Here is a 15,962-nt window from a genome sequence, read left to right on the forward strand (position 1 = left end):
CAAGACCTCAATTTTTGCATAAGCAACTTGAACAAAAAACCGAAAAAAAATTGTTGTAGTAAGGAACGATGTCTAATATGGGAAATGGATGGCATATCATGGCTAAACAAAAGGATTTATAGAGATGGAAATTACAGGAAAAGATTACATATCGTACAGGAATAAACATTTACAACCACGCAACGGCGAGAAAAGAATCGATCGACCGTCGACCGATGCTGACGCCAATAAACACTGTACAGATTTGTAAGTTCTCTACAAGAAACGCCCAACAAAAAGTTTCCTGCATCAACACGCTAGAAAACGCCGAAGAAGGTTTGTAATTACCGTCGGGAAGAGTTCATCAAACCTAAAATAGCTAGCAGGACCGAACTTTTGTACTTACATATAAGATCTGAGGAAACTAAAGCTAGATCATAATCTTCTCACAGCATTGCCCTGACGCTGGTTACGGAAGTAGCTTAGAAGAGCCTGAGCCTAAAAACAAAAACCAAAAAAGGAGCATCATATGTTAATTTTCTTCCATGCATCAAGCACCAGCAGGGGGAGAGAGATTCTTCTAAAACTTAAAAAAGCTTATTTGTGTGCAACCAATTAAGTCACCTGTATTAGGCAAACCTATCTTGTCCTTAACACAGTCAGAAACTGTCAATGGACCATATCTCTACATGACACATGAATTTACAATGCATCACAGTACTAGCGAGTTCTATTGACCTTAATCCTGCGCAAGCAGATACCAAATGGATTTCCTTGCCCTCCCTTATTGGTATAGATAGGTTGTCCTAAAGCAACTCAATACATGTCATTTAATCCTTAAACAAATGGAGCGTAGATGAAATACATGGCCAAGCCTAAACCATAGGAACTATAAAAATTCAAACAGTAGAAGAAATTCAGGGCATGCAAAGGGATGGAAAGGTAAAAGATTTAGTGAGCATAGAAGTGAAATGTGTATTCATTATCTTTGTCCACAAGCATATCATAATTAATCCTACAGCTGAGTATGAAATGCTTGTTGGATTCCTAACCTCCCCATGTAGGGGCCTCCCCTGTGATTTACCTCTCTACAGATAGCTATGGGACTAACCGTGTGGGGCGATTAGGGTCAGCGTATGACCTTTTCCCACATTTGATTCAAAATTTAAGAGCAAGTTTTGTAATCCAAATAACAAGAAAGATCTTGGCTAAAAATCTAAAATAATTTCTGTAAAATGAATAACAAGACAAACACACTGCTGACAGGATCATATAAGGGCAATCATATGGAAATATATATATAGATAGTAGTACCTTTTCTTTAGCTCGTGGGGTACCAGACTGTGACAATGCTACCAATGGGGGCACAGCACCTTCTTGAATAACTTGACTACAAAATCTACCACTATTAGTACATAGCTGAAGTAAAGCCGCTGCAGCATTTTCTTTTCCTCGTGCAGAGCCCAATTCAACTACCTCCACAAGTACAGGGATGCCATTATTATCTCGACCAATCGCATTTCTCCCTTCTGGTATAGTTGCAAGGTTTGCTAAAACAGCGACAGCCTTGTCAACCATACCAGCTGCTGGGTCCATCAGTTCAACTAAGTGTCTCACTGCTCCAGCTTGTACAATTCGTGACTTATTCTCGTGAAAGATTGACAAATTAAATAATGCTGTTGCTGCATCTTTCTTTCCTCGAGGGCTCCCATTTGCTAATAAATCTACCAAAGGTTTGATAGCACCCGACCGTCCAATCCTAACTTTGTTCTCTTCAATCACTGACAGGCTAAATAATGTTGCTGCTGCATTTTCTTTTGCTTCAGGGTTGCCCGTCTCGAGCACATAAATCAAAGGATCTATGGCATCAGCATTTGCAATGGCAATCTTATTGTTGTCATTAATCGACAAGTTTAAGAGGGCAGTAACGGCATTTTCCTGAGTCTTGGAATCTGCCGAATGAAGCAGCCCAACCAATAAGTTAATAGCTCCACAATTTGCAATAACAATCCTATTTTCCATGTTATGCTTAGCAAGAAGACGAAGCTCCTCTGTGGCAGTTCTCAATGTAGCTATGGAATCACTTTTCAAATCTACAATTAGCTTACAAACTTCAGACTCAACACCAGATAAATCAGACCTGGATTCCATCGAGTGGGAAGATATGATTTGGGGGACAGATGGACGTCTCCAAATAGTATGGTTTCTAGGATGAACCTCATCCAATTTTGGTGCAAACTCAGTTTCTCTTAGGGAAGAGGAGGATATAGCATCCTGTACAACTTCACCAGAAGTATCACTGTTATAATGTGTCAAATCACTCGAAACTCGTGAGAGTTCATTAGCATCCCTAGGTCTTTGAACATTCTGTCTCGAAACAGCATTGAAAGCAGATTCAGTCTGCTCATGACGTGGAGATTGCTCATCATCTGTTGAGGGTTCTGAATCTTGTGTTGACTGGTTGGTATTTTGGCTGCCAGAAATTGCATTCCTCTGTTCCAAGTTAGGTTCCCTTGCAGTACTAACTAAGGATAACCTTGAAATGCTTGGATCAGATCCATTTGCAATTTGCAGGGTGGGTAATGAATCAGAATCCAGATGAAGTGAAGTTGCATGGTAGACTCCATTAGAGGAATGTGAGTCTCTTTCTAAAGTAATCACTTTCCCGTGTTCTGGAGATCTTTGATGATTCACCTTGGCAGAATTTCCAGAGTTAAGAACACTAAAGTCAGTAACACTTGCTTCAGTGGGTTTAAGAAAGGCAGAAGGAACATTCAAGCCCATGGACTTCACTGGATCCGGAAGTTTAATGTTGTTTGATTCACACCAGTTTGCAATTAATGCCTTCACAGTATAGTTTGGAATCAAGTTAGTATGTCCAAGTGTTTGATGAGTCCTCGGACAGACATTAAAACCGTCATCAAGCCATTTCCTGATAAAAGCTCGCTCATATGTTTGTCCAGAAGCCACAATTACTGGATCAGACATCAAGTCCAATGAAAGTGGACAGCAGAAATCAGTGGGGATAGGGACGCCATTTATACTATGCAATTGCTTAACTTGAAGAAGGCAGTCATGCATATATGTGACAAGGCCAACCATGTGGCCAATCTTCTCTACTTCTTCCTGATTCTCACTGAAGCCAACCTCTGTTTTGAGCTTCTCAAGTGCGATAACCTCCATGAGCAATTCTTGATTGGACGACAAGCTCAGAAAGTCAGAAATTCTATCCAAATCGTCAGGTCTAGGCCTATTATTTTCTCTTTGATCAGTAATGGCTTTTTCAACGACAACTGATATCTGTAACTCATCTGTGCACTGTGTTTCCTGTGCAGAGATAAAAGCAAAATTATCATGTTGACTCATAGCAAAAAATGCATGGAATATTCTAAATAGCTCAAAACATTATTTGAATTTGAGAAGTGATAGCATATACATTTACCTCAATGCACTTTAGTATGGTACTGTCTATTGGACTCGGAAGCAGAGGAGTAACCAGTTCACTTATTTTAAGTGTGGATGCAGATATCTTGATTACCTGAGCTTCTATTTGCAAAACCTGCAAAAAATAATTCAGTGAGCATGTTGATAGCCATAATAGATTGAAAACAGATTGTGTCGTGAACTTTTAATAGATTTAACACACTAGCTTTATTCATCTAGAAGAAAGATAATTAAACAAAACAAATATACAACTGTATTAGCAGCTTGTATGTGAATAAACAACTATAACACAAGTATATCATCAAACATCATATAGAACAAACAACATGCCTTGTATGTCTCCTGCACTGGCAAGAAATTTAAATTTGTTGTTTTTTGTCCTTTAATTCTCATTTGTCCTTGGAGTGCAGATGCCCTTCCTTGATCTTTTATTTAAAAATCATCCAAAGTAGGAAAGAACTAGATACAAAAGCATAGAAGCAAATGAAAGAAAACAAACTAGGAGTGGTCTGGTAATTTAGGTATGATAAATTTGATAGAAAAAGATAAAATAACGGTAAACTCATGGTATAATCTCAAAGGAGTAAATTGGTTAATTATTGGGCATCAACAATATCCAAAATTTTGAGGTACGTGGACTCTTTTGTCACAATGTTCACATAAACTTTGTTTACAAAGTGTATAGTCTGGGTTTCTTTCCCAAATTCATTTGCCATAAATATACAGGAAGAATGGCTTGATGAAATTTTTGCACCATTTCCATCCAACAAATTTATGATGGTTTTACTTAGGTACAAGAACAGTACAATTGTTTTATTCAGGTTCAACTTTCTATTGTTGTAGCAATAAAGGTAGAATCCGCCACCCCAGCGGTCCCACACGGTTGACCCCACAATAATCTATGAGGAGGTAAATCGGGAAGCTGTAGTCGGCCACTATGGAGGAGGGCATTTTTCACGTCAGGTTCAACTTTCTAACCTTATCATCAAGTTGCCTGACCCTTAGAGCCATTAGGGCCAGATTCATGTCATTAATCATATAAAATAATATACAACTAGTTAAAAATTTTAATGAATATGATGTAAATTAGTTATACTATCAAGATGGTAATGTGATCAATCCACTACATAGTGCAGCAAATGCAATATACAGAGGCATTTGTAGTCTATATTAAATATTATAAAATAAAAATAGCTAACATATAAGAAAATGTATTTATTAATGCATCCAATTTATAATTCCACATAATATATATACGTGTGCTAATCATATAATGAAAACACAGAAATATTACAACCAATATTAGTCAGCAGTAAAATAAATTATAGATATAAAGAGTATGCATAAAATAAATATTTGAGGTGTTTATCACTTGCAAAACTAATGTTAAAGTTAACACTTACAAGCTACAAAGAGTGTAGTTTAGATATCAAGTCAATTTGGTTTAGATTGATTCAAATGAACTTAATAGAGTTTTAAAAAAAAAACTCATGCAAACTGCATGTGCCATATAAGATGGTGTACAACTGTCACAGTATACTAAATGTGCAAGACAAGCAAACACTTACAAAGTAAATTCTACTCATCATTGAATGCCAGCTTTCAAGAAATTCCCCAGCTTCATTGACTGCAACATCTAGCTCTTTCAACATGTTGACTAGCTGCTCATCCAAAGATATCTCAGAAGCAGCAATTTCATAACACAGTTGTTTAAAATGCTCAAGGATCTGATCAATTGTTCTACAGTATCTTTGGACCATATCATGTTTCACATTTTTGCTAGCAGATAAAAGATGAAACTTTTTTATGCTTTCAAGCAGTTCCCCTAGCAATGATGTCCTCATTGTGCCTAGTAAAAGAAAAAGATAAGAATACTCCACTTTATTCACAACAAAAGTGTACCTTCTTTAACTATAGATGTGAATAGCATTATTCAAACGCAATACAAGTAATTCTTCAAATATTTGACTTCTATAACTAACTATGAACCTGTTCTGATGGGAAAAAAAAGGAAAAGAACCAAATAATCAACTTACTGAAGGACTGCTGGAAACAAAAACACTAGAATGACCATCATACATATGATCATTAGATTGAAGGTACAAAGAATAATGTCATCACCAGAATGATAGATTTGCTTTATTCCAACATGGTGCAAGAAAGTAGTGTAATGCATTATACAGAAAATTCAACACAATGTCTACAAGACAAAATTCCTAGCAGCAAGGACAAAATAAACACAATGTCCTAAGTAAGATCCAGCACAAACTTGACTGGACATGAGCTTGATGTCAATACATGCTTCTCATGGGACAATTGCCTGAAATATGTAGCACCCAGGATAAATGAAGGTGCTGTGTGCCACAAGGTAAATAGTCAAGATACAGTCTACCTAACCCCAAAAAGAGCATTTCGTCAAAGTCATGGAGTTGAAGACACCATGCTCTTGAAGATCAGATTTCCGTCAAGGCCTAAAGGGCGTTTCTCATTTGAGCTGGGGTAAACATGAACTATTGCATTTAAAATTTCTGATCCTCTAGATGTTCCTACTGTTAGATCTTTGTTGACCACCTCAGACAAGAAGGTAACCTGCCATGAACAACAACCTCCTTAGTCCTTACAAATATATGGACCAGCACTCAGATAATCTGAATAACTGGTGTATGTGTGCTTCACTAGGTATCAAGCTTGCTCTGAAAAAAATTATTTTGTACCCTCAGGACAACCAATTTCATCCAATGTTTTCTAGATTTATTGTTCTTCTTAAATAGGCAGTTCTCTATCAAATGAGCAACGACCAAGTTGCTTCAACCACTTGGATTTAGTATGACCACCAGACATGGCCAAGAGTTAACACAGTCAATAAGAGAGCATAAAAATGGGATTGTAAGAGTCAGCATTATGAATATCATTTTTCACATCACATGTTGCAGATGATAAGAAGACTAAGCACTTCATGCAGGAGTTATGACATCATCTTATGGAGCATGTGACTATTCTGGAATAATCTACTCATTGTGGTAATCGATAAGGCCCACATCAGAGAAAATCATAAGAAGAAACATCTTAGGTTGAATGACCAGAAGAAGTCATTCAAAAAATTTTTTCAGTATCTCAACGAAAAAGGCTTACTCAACAAATTACAATTTCAACGCTAGGATTGATTCACAACAATAGAAAACAAAAGGGGACTATTGCAGTTGGAAAAAATAGCATTTGTACTCAAGTTAATCATATATCAACTACCTAGAGGGCAACAACCACTTGATCTATCAGCAACCATAGCATTTTTTCTCAAACACCAGAATGGCCAAGTTTCAAAGCAACCATGATGAACGATATTGCGATATTTGCAGAAGGCGACAAGCAACTCAGACCATGTTCTAGGCTTGTAATCTAATTTCTTATTTTTCCCATTAAACTGGACTGTGACAATTAGTAAAGGTATTTAAGACAATAGATCTGAAATCACATCAGAGAATGAAGCTACCACCAGACCAGCTACATATGCAGCTGAATCATATGATTTTTTGCTACCTTTTTGTATTGAAAATTCATTCTTATTTTTTAAATGAGACTTCTGTTTCACAAATTGTTAAGAATGTTGGAATCAATCAGTAGAAATTATAAAATGATTTTTTAATAACGGATCTCTTAGTTCATATTAAATGACAACAGTCCAATACAATAACCTAGCTCAAATGTGATCCAAGTGCTACATGCCACTACTAAACAACATCTCCGTTCTATCAGGACTGCAACTAGGGCAAACACTTCAAAATTTCCAAAATTACAAATATTTCACTCTTAACTCTTAAATAAAAACCAAAATCCCATACTCTCTTTGATGTGCAACCAGATAGAAAAACCAAATGTAGGGAGGAACTAATTACCTGCATACCGTAACTTTCGTTACAGGACAGCTAAAACCAATTATTACCTAAATTCGACCACGCAGAAAACCAGCTATTACCTAAATCCAAGCATGCGAACGCAGATTCGACCGTATCAATCCTCAAAAAGAGATACGACGGACAACCGGAGAACTGTCGGCAGATTCGATAAGCAAGGGAGGGAGAAGCATGAAAGAGGGGAGGGGGAGGAGAGAGAGATCGGCCTCCCTAGAGCGTCGGAGAATCAGGATGAGGGAGAAAGGGGGTGAAGAGGAGCGGAAGAGGGGTTCGCCACCGCACTCGAAGACGGCCGATGAGGAGGAAGGGGAGGGGACACGGCAGGCTTGTGCTTTTTGACAAGGTGGGTCGCGAGAGTCCTCAACTGGGTTCGTAGTTGCATAGGTAATGCTTCGCGTTAGTTAGGTTGGAGTTGACCGTAACGAGATCACAAAAGGAAGGAAATGGTGTGGCATGTGTGCAAGTGCAATTGTTTTTTTTTAGTAATTTAGATATCTACCTTTTTAAAAGATTAATTTTGTTGGTGATTATCCGGCTCTGATTAAGAATTAATGATATCTGATTAATTACAAATGCAATTATTTTAAACGCTACAAGTCAGAAATGGCAGCATGTGGGAGAATTTAGTGGAGCCTTTTTTTTCTTTTTTTGTTCAATCGTCCAAAAAATGAGAACTTTAATATTCGTGATTCATATCAGTACTAAAAAAGGAGCATAAGTGAATTAAATAATGTTGGATTTAATAACATTTGAGAATACTAAAAGATATATAGAATAAAATAAATATAAAAAATTTAAGAATAAATTTAAACGGTATAAATTTTGTAATTGGACTAGATAAAAATGTAAATAAAGTCAATAAGTAAATAAATAAAATTAAATACATTTAAAATGGGTTCAACTTGTTTACACACTGTACCATTCTTTAAGATCGTGAAGCTAACCTAAATTAAATATTGAATATTGACAATTCAATAAGAAATAATTCAGATTGACTGAGATTAAATTCAAATCAGAGGCGCTTTTACACTAGTTTGATCTGACCGAGATCAAATTCAAATCATTAACGATTATTTAGCCAAAAAATAGATAGCAACAATTAGACTTTGATTTGAACAAATTAGACGGCTATAAAAAAGTCTGAACAAATTATTTGTTAACATTTTTTTCATACTTCAAACCAATTGTTTTATTTTATAAATCATGTACGTAAAAGATGTAAAATATAGCATCAATTTTTGTCAAAATATAATATCCCAAAGTAATAAGAAAATTTGCTTTCACCTAACAAATTGGCAAACAAGCTTAAGAGCGAGCGTCTGGAAGCAGGGTAAGCTTATCTGGTTAGAACATGCACTGCTTGAAGAAATTTTATCTAAAGTAATATTCTTCGTAGAACAAATTCCAACAGATTTCATAAAAAAGATATTTCAATGTTGGATTTGATATATAAAGCTTCTAAAACGCCTAGATTATATGCATTGGACCTATAATGCTAGGCAACTCAGCAAAGCATCTGAACAATGAGCTATGCAAGGGAACAGCGGAACCTCTTCAGTCTTGTATATCTCCCACTAAATTTTCAGCGTAAGTAGAAGCCGGATATGATGCTTTTTTCTGGTGCCACGATCTAATTCTTGCGATGAAGTTGGTTACCATGCACAGCAGTATTAATACCACTAAGTACTTGATTCTTCCACTGAATACTTAATCCTAGTTATGGACAAGTTTATGTTCTTCATAGCATGGCAACCGCAAACTTTGAATTATGACTGACCTTTTGTTCAGTCAGGAGTGCAGTTGTCGATTAAGAGTCATTGTATGAAGAGAGGCAGCTCTTGAACAGCAATTGGCAAGTGTAGATTGGCAGAAATGAAGTCGGGATCAATGAAGAAAGAAGCAGACTTACATTCTCCTTGATTTTATCAAAAACAAAAATGTCATAAAGAACCCTTGTCGTTGGTAAAACTTGAGTCCAGATTGCATGGGCTTTGTTTCTTGTTGCCTTCTTCTCAGACTGGAATATGCAACTTGATGCCACTAAAATGCAGAAGGAAATAGCCCGCTGAACCACTGAAGCTTATGTGGTGTTTTTGAGTAGAACATTAGTAGAGTGACTTATTTTGCAAGATTATGTGAATCATCCAACGATCTGTGGCCTTCAAGAAGTATTCTTACCTTATGGATACTTCTGAAACCTGAATCGTGGTATGTGCACCATCTATCACTCTCTCTGATGCAACGGACAACCCACTTTGAGGCACAAGTATTAAATCTGGCATATATCCTTCACTGTCTAGGCCTACGCCTGCTCCTAGATTTCAGATCCACTACGACTACAGAGATGTTGTCAGAACTGTTTTTCTGGTAAGCCAGCTCAGTAAGGTGATCAGCAACAGCTTGTGCAGGTGATGCCCCGTCAACTAATCCATTTCGTCGGTGCCATCGTAAAAGTCGGCAAGCAACGTCTCCAACCTCTTCAGTGGACATAACATCCCATAGTCCATCACTTGCTAGAATCAAGCAGTCATCACCTTCATTTCGAGGCATAAAACTGACTTCCGGCACAGGAATAACCCAAGGTCTCAAAAATCGATCACCTGAAAATTAGTGTCTTGAATAGATGTACAAGATAATGCACTGCTTGAGATTCAAATACATAGATGATGTCTTATAAGGAAAATTAACCACATCATAGCAATCTTATGCAATCAGGGTAATCTACATATCCAAAATAACTAGCATGTCTAACCAGAAAAACTAGATTTAAACTCTCCAGTAGTTTAGTTAGTGGGTCAGGAATGTCCCAGCTGGGGAGCCGTAATCAAAGAGGCTGGTTTTCTTCGAACTGGAAGAATAAACTCATTCAGTCAAGACGAGACTAGTTTTCAATGACAGAAAAGGATGAAAAGGCAACGATGAGGGCAAGTTTCAGCCATTTAGTATATCAATAAGAAAAGATGTAATAAATGATTACCAAAACTTTCTTAACGTAGTCATACTTGGTGTGTTCATGATTGATTCTTCTCATCTTATCTAGAAGTATTTAACCTGAACCAATCAAGTCTAGTTCTGAAAAATTACAATAATCCAAGACTCTGGCCTAACACTTGCCTGGATTGTAGCCTGATTGGCGCTAAAACTATGGAGTGCAGTAAAAGTTTCCATAATCTTAAATTTCACAATGTTCTACCAAAACTGACTTTTAGAAAATGTTCAATAATCATAGTTTCCAAGTACATATAACCGTTAAAGTATGATGGTTTTAAGTATCAATATATTTTATTTTGAGCAATTATAACTTATTGATCATGTAGTGAAATATTCTGCATGAATGCCCTAATAAAAACCGCAAGGTTCTAGTCGAGAGTAAACTGTGATTGATTTATCATGAAAAGAAGTAACAGATCAGGTAAGAAACCTATCGATCGAGAGACAGAAAGAAAACCAGAAACCCTAGGCCCTTGCCAATTTATAACTCTTCCTCCTAGGCTCTCAATGCGCATGAGCTCATCCTCTCTATCAGGCTGCAAAAGAACCAATATAAGATAGAAGTAACATGCACATGTCCATACTTAATAAAAATATTATCTAAGAAAGAAGCAATAAACATAAGTATATGTGCATTTTCTTTTACCCTTCCATATAACATGTAATGAGAAGATATCCAGACTCAGATGATGTAATTTAAACTTAAAGATGGTGTAAATTAGATGAATAATAAAGGTCAATTAACCAGATCGAATGAACTGTCTTTCCTAAGAACTATTTTTGAATGGCAGCTTAGGTTCAAGTTCCATTGCTACTTATAGTATCGGACCTTATTCTACTCAAAGAATAATATGATGAAGGGTCTAACAAATCCATTCACTATATCACTGCCTAAGTAGCAAAGAAGGCTCAATCACAAGTGTCTTCATGCCGAAAATAGAGCTATTATTATTGGATTGCAAAGAACCATACATGATAAGCAATATAGGTAAAATCATATGATCCTGAGAAACAAGGTGGAATTTATGTTGTTCAGCTTCACATAAATTGAGCTTAATTAAAACGCAAGTCATCCATGACAGATGTACTGAATACAAAGGCAGTTTATACCAAATCAAACTCAAGTTTTCAAACCATTGTCACAGGGACACTTGATTATGGAAATAAGTTGAAGAGGGTCTCACAAATAAATAGTAGTTTCAGTTGTAGCAATTCACTTTAGAGTTCTCGAATGACAAACTGGAAAAAATAACTCAATTAAAAAAGCATATATGTGCAGATATTTATCGGAATCATGAGTAAATATCTGCAGCCTACAGTTTAGAAGTGTATTCAGTTAATAACATGACGATTAGTTTAGATACTAGGACTATCTACAAACAATGTTAAGGAATAGCTAACTAAAGTAAAATTTATTACTACATGATGTCACTCATTAGCAAATACAGAAATTATGAATACTATTAGAAGGAAAATGTTGAGACCTTGTGATCAATAGTTAGCTGAATCCTTTGACTTCCACGACAAAGGATTGCCCTGGAATCACCACAATTAGAAGCTATGATTTGACAACCAGACAACACTACCACAACAGCAGTAGATCCCACCATATCTGGCGCCACAGCTTCATCAATCACCTCATTATCAACCCTCCCAAAGCCATTATGGAATGCTGTCTCCCACCTTCTTTTCCAACATTCAGGACCCTGAATTTTATTCCATTCCTCGGCCACCACCTCATGAACTCTTTTTGCACAAAAATTAGCCACCTACATATTAAAAAAAAAGAGTTAATGAATTGTGTTTCTGGCACTACATAAATTTCAGAATACCAGAATCAGATAGGCTATACTCTGATGGAATATAATAGATAATGTTAGATGATGGGATAAGTATCAAAGGGATCTATTGATTTAAGAACCTGTAAGGAAATTATTACATTTGATTCAATCAGTTTCTCATATCAAGAAACATGATAGAATTCATACGACATTCTTTTTAACGGCAATGTTATAGCCTAGTATACCTAAATAGATTTGCTAGGTGCACAAGTAATTTGGAAAAGGAAATATTTGAGCGAACTAAATGAATCTCTATTTGGAGTCTGGATACAATTGAAAGGAGCTTTCATTTGAAAGTCTGTTTTCACATAAATTCGTTCAGCTAACTTAAAAAGTACAGTAAAGTGGAGACTTTGGAATAAAGGGGGCGCATGGAACAACCCAAAATCCAAAAGGTATGAGTAAATTGTCCTAAATATTTTTTATGAAGTAAATATAGTGAGAGAGATGTGACAAACGTGTGAACACCCAGAATCTTCAATGCGACTTGTGGCTTAGTTTAGACAACTACCAATAATCATTGCACATCTTGAGAAGGTCGAACTCATCACAGCCTACAGAACAATTATATAATGCCACATGTATGGCCAATTTTACGTCAGCTATCTCATTGTAAAACGTAGAACTCAGGAATGACACATCAACATCATCACATATTATTGCATATGGATGGCTGGAAAGTGCCACATCTTCTGGGAGGAAAAGCATGCACCATACCCTATTAAGCATCCTCAAGACATTATAAAAATCTTGTACTCCAACCAAAAGAGGGATGCCAATTAACCAAAAAAGCATAAACCAATGGGCATTACGTTTTGAAACTTGAATTAAAATGTGCAAACCGACAGTTGACATGTAGCTTGACATGTAAACACTGATGTCAAATAAGTCAGCAGCTCAAACCTAACCCTTAGAAGCTTCAACTATAAAAATATGTATTTGATAAGCAAGAGATTCACACTAACTCCCATACACTATCTCGAATTCCACTCTGACTTGGAGCATTCGTGTAAAAACCCGCTGGGTACATTCTTGGTACTACATTGTTTCTTTTTGCAATTTCAAGATTCCCACATCTTTCCCTTTCCAATCAGAGGCCGATAGAACTATCCAATAACAGACAAATTAAGCAGTTTGGTAGCTTTCAATCTGAATAGATTGTATTGGTATTAAATGGGGAGTTCTAATACGAATGCTAAAACAAAGCCTCCTAAAAGGCACATGAAATCGGTTTCTTCGAGTGCATTTGCCCTCTTTCAGTGGCAACTTATCTAGTAGGTCAAATATTCTCAACAGAGGTGAAACTGACAGCGCATTTCCTGAACCGACCATCATTTGTCAGGACTTCTGATAAGTGTATTTTGAAAAAAAAAAAAAGGTTATAATTTCTATCGAAGTGTTGTCGTATAACTACGTTTTTCCCCCACCCAGATTGCTGGAGATGTTGGAGCGTGCATATATGTGCAATAGACAAAACACAGCCTATTTCAGGAGGGCGAGAGAACCTTTGGAACAAGATCAAATAGGTGCCCGAAAAAAAAAACTACATCTGATCCTCGTTTCACCAACATCAATAGGCATCCACTACTACACGAGAAAACATACGACAGACATCAACATACCTGGGAGCCGCCATGCCCGTCGTACACGCCGAAAAACCGCACTGTCGAGATCTCTCCCAACGCCGGCAGCGCGGAGCACCCACCTACCTGCTCGCATGTGAGGTCCAAGAACCCGGGAGCCACCGCAACAGCGTCCTCCATCTCCCTACGCCGCCCCACTGTCGATGCAGACCCCCATGTAACCGCCGCCGCCCCTCCCCTCCTCCACAGGCATCTCTTCCTCGATTCCGGCACCACCGACGCAGGGCTTGTCTCAGCCGCCTCTTCAACCGATCCGGCCGCGCTCTCGCATCCAGGAGCAGAGGTCTCTGCGGCGGGGCAGTCCTCCGTCCCAGTGCGGCTGAGATCAACGGGATCCGGCGGCGGATCGGATTCCATCGCCGATCGGGAGTAGCAAGCCGAGAGAGCGAAGAAAAAAAAAAGGAAGGGGATAAAAGGAAGGCGGAACCAATGTACAAGCCACGCGTCTGTCAATGACGATGACCTCCGGCTCTGTGGCTTAACAAATTGACGCACCACCATACAGGCTTACAAGAGCAGCGGTCGTGGCACGCAGGACACGTATTCGAGTCGTCGAGCGCGACAAGGCGCTGATCGCTTTCGGTGCGAGTGAATGGCAGGTGATGTCAGGCGACTATAAAGGACGCGTCACGTCAATCGTAAACACAAACTCCAGAGGTTATCAACACCCAACGTCACCCGTAGCGACGACCATGGAAAGTATTTCGTGGGTCCTGATTTTCAACGAGTTAAAAAGCGGGTAGCGTAAGCCCAAGAGCCGTTATGACGTGTAGGTGGTAAAGTGATGGAGAAGGAGAAGTCTTGATAAGGAAGGGACAGGTGGCGAACAATCGGGAGCCTTATGCGATTAATTGATGCGGTTGTTGGGTAGAGAAAGAGGAAGAGTTCCACATGCTGATTTACACGTGGGAGCATGTGAGCTTGTGACGCGTCGGAGGGAATGGCGTTGTCTCTGTCAGGGTAGTGATGTCCAAATGGTGCAACCCAATCGAGCCATTCATGTGAGCCAGGTTAGATTCAGTGTAGTTATCGAAAGCTATGTCAGCCACTCGGGTGTGAACATGGCTGCATAGTAAATCTGTAGTTAATCATTATGGGAAGAATATTATTTCAATTTTGTTGAGATTCAATCATTATTTACTTCAGTAAATCTACTCGTAATCAACTCCAATATAAATTACTTATGATTCATACTTTTACTGAAAGTACTTGTGATACATCGATATAAATTAAATGATCTATCCATTGGATTTAGTTATCATCAATAAAGTTAAAAAATTGAAAACTAAATGGAAACAATAGCATTCTGAATGATTATGCTGAGCTGAATCCATTACTAAATCCATTAATCCTTATTGTTGAAAAAATATTGCAATACAACGAAAGCCTTCAACACAACAATTGAATTTCCTTCTCAATGAGGAAGAAAGGAAGAAAAAGAATAAATCAAAGTCAAGATCCGCCAAAATGAATGAGACTTCTCTCTTTATATGCTTAGCTCATGATGCAAGAACTATCCACATAAAGTTCATACTCGTTAAATAGCTCATTATTGTTAATGAATCGGATCGAATCTACATATAGAATCCACATCCAATATATAAAATTTATATTTATACTACAAATATTAGATCACTTAATTGATATTTAATTCTTTAATGATAATTATTGTGTGTCTTATTAATTGCATTTTAACTCACCAACTTAATCCTTCATTTACAACCCTATGATTGTTTGCATTTTAGCTAAGTCTCTCTCATTTAAAAGCATAACGATTCACAATCATAATTTATAAACTAAAATAAGGAAACAATTTCTGTTTTTATTCTTAGCATTTGAAAATAACTCCAAACTTCTTTAAATAATTTTGTAATTTTAAAAAATGTTTAGTAATTTTAGTCCATTTTTAAAAAAAGAATGTGAGTAATTCTTATTTATCGGCATTTACAAATTATTAAAATATTATTTAAAAACATCTCGATAGAATAGGCTGATTTATTTATAAATTTAAGAGGCTTTCTTCAGTTTTCTTATAGAATTATTTTATCAGTATCAAGGAAAGGCTAATTCTCGGCCTTTGGCCTTGCTGAGAGATAGGGTACAGCTCCGCGGCAAAGAGGGTAAGAAAGTCGACAGCGCTTCCGGGGATTCCA

At 37.3% G+C, this 15,962-nt stretch overlaps 2 protein-coding genes across 3 annotated transcripts; both read right to left on the minus strand.

The window, feature by feature from the left end:
* Nucleotides 1-96: 96 nt before the first annotated feature.
* LOC141834460 (U-box domain-containing protein 4-like) lies at nucleotides 97-7,657 on the minus strand. Of its 2 annotated transcripts, XM_074721798.1 has the most exons (6): nucleotides 7,397-7,657; nucleotides 4,992-5,272; nucleotides 3,422-3,538; nucleotides 1,294-3,306; nucleotides 386-477; nucleotides 97-296 (listed from the first exon to the last, which is right to left on the minus strand). In XM_074721798.1, the coding sequence occupies exons 2-5, from the start codon at nucleotides 5,265-5,267 to the stop codon at nucleotides 415-417; spliced, it is 2,469 nt and encodes an 822-aa protein (XP_074577899.1). In that variant the 5' UTR covers nucleotides 5,268-5,272; nucleotides 7,397-7,657; the 3' UTR covers nucleotides 97-296; nucleotides 386-414. The 2 variants fall into 2 exon arrangements, with proteins under 2 accessions (XP_074577899.1, XP_074577894.1); XM_074721793.1 differs by having other exon boundaries at nucleotides 97-477.
* Nucleotides 7,658-8,707: 1,050 nt separating this feature from the next.
* On the minus strand, nucleotides 8,708-14,172 carry LOC141848494 (putative protein phosphatase 2C 6). The gene is made up of 4 exons (XM_074736530.1): nucleotides 13,789-14,172; nucleotides 11,810-12,094; nucleotides 10,756-10,861; nucleotides 8,708-9,934 (listed from the first exon to the last, which is right to left on the minus strand). The coding sequence occupies exons 1-4, from the start codon at nucleotides 14,164-14,166 to the stop codon at nucleotides 9,624-9,626; spliced, it is 1,080 nt and encodes a 359-aa protein (XP_074592631.1). The 5' UTR covers nucleotides 14,167-14,172; the 3' UTR covers nucleotides 8,708-9,623.
* Between the last annotated feature and the right edge of the window lie 1,790 nt (nucleotides 14,173-15,962).

The sequence above is a fragment of the Curcuma longa genome, chromosome 1 (assembly GCF_044706935.1).
Source record: "Curcuma longa cultivar G26 ecotype Majalengka, Jawa Barat chromosome 1, ITB_CL_G26_1.1, whole genome shotgun sequence".
In the NCBI taxonomy this organism is placed as follows: Eukaryota; Viridiplantae; Streptophyta; class Magnoliopsida; order Zingiberales; family Zingiberaceae; genus Curcuma; species Curcuma longa.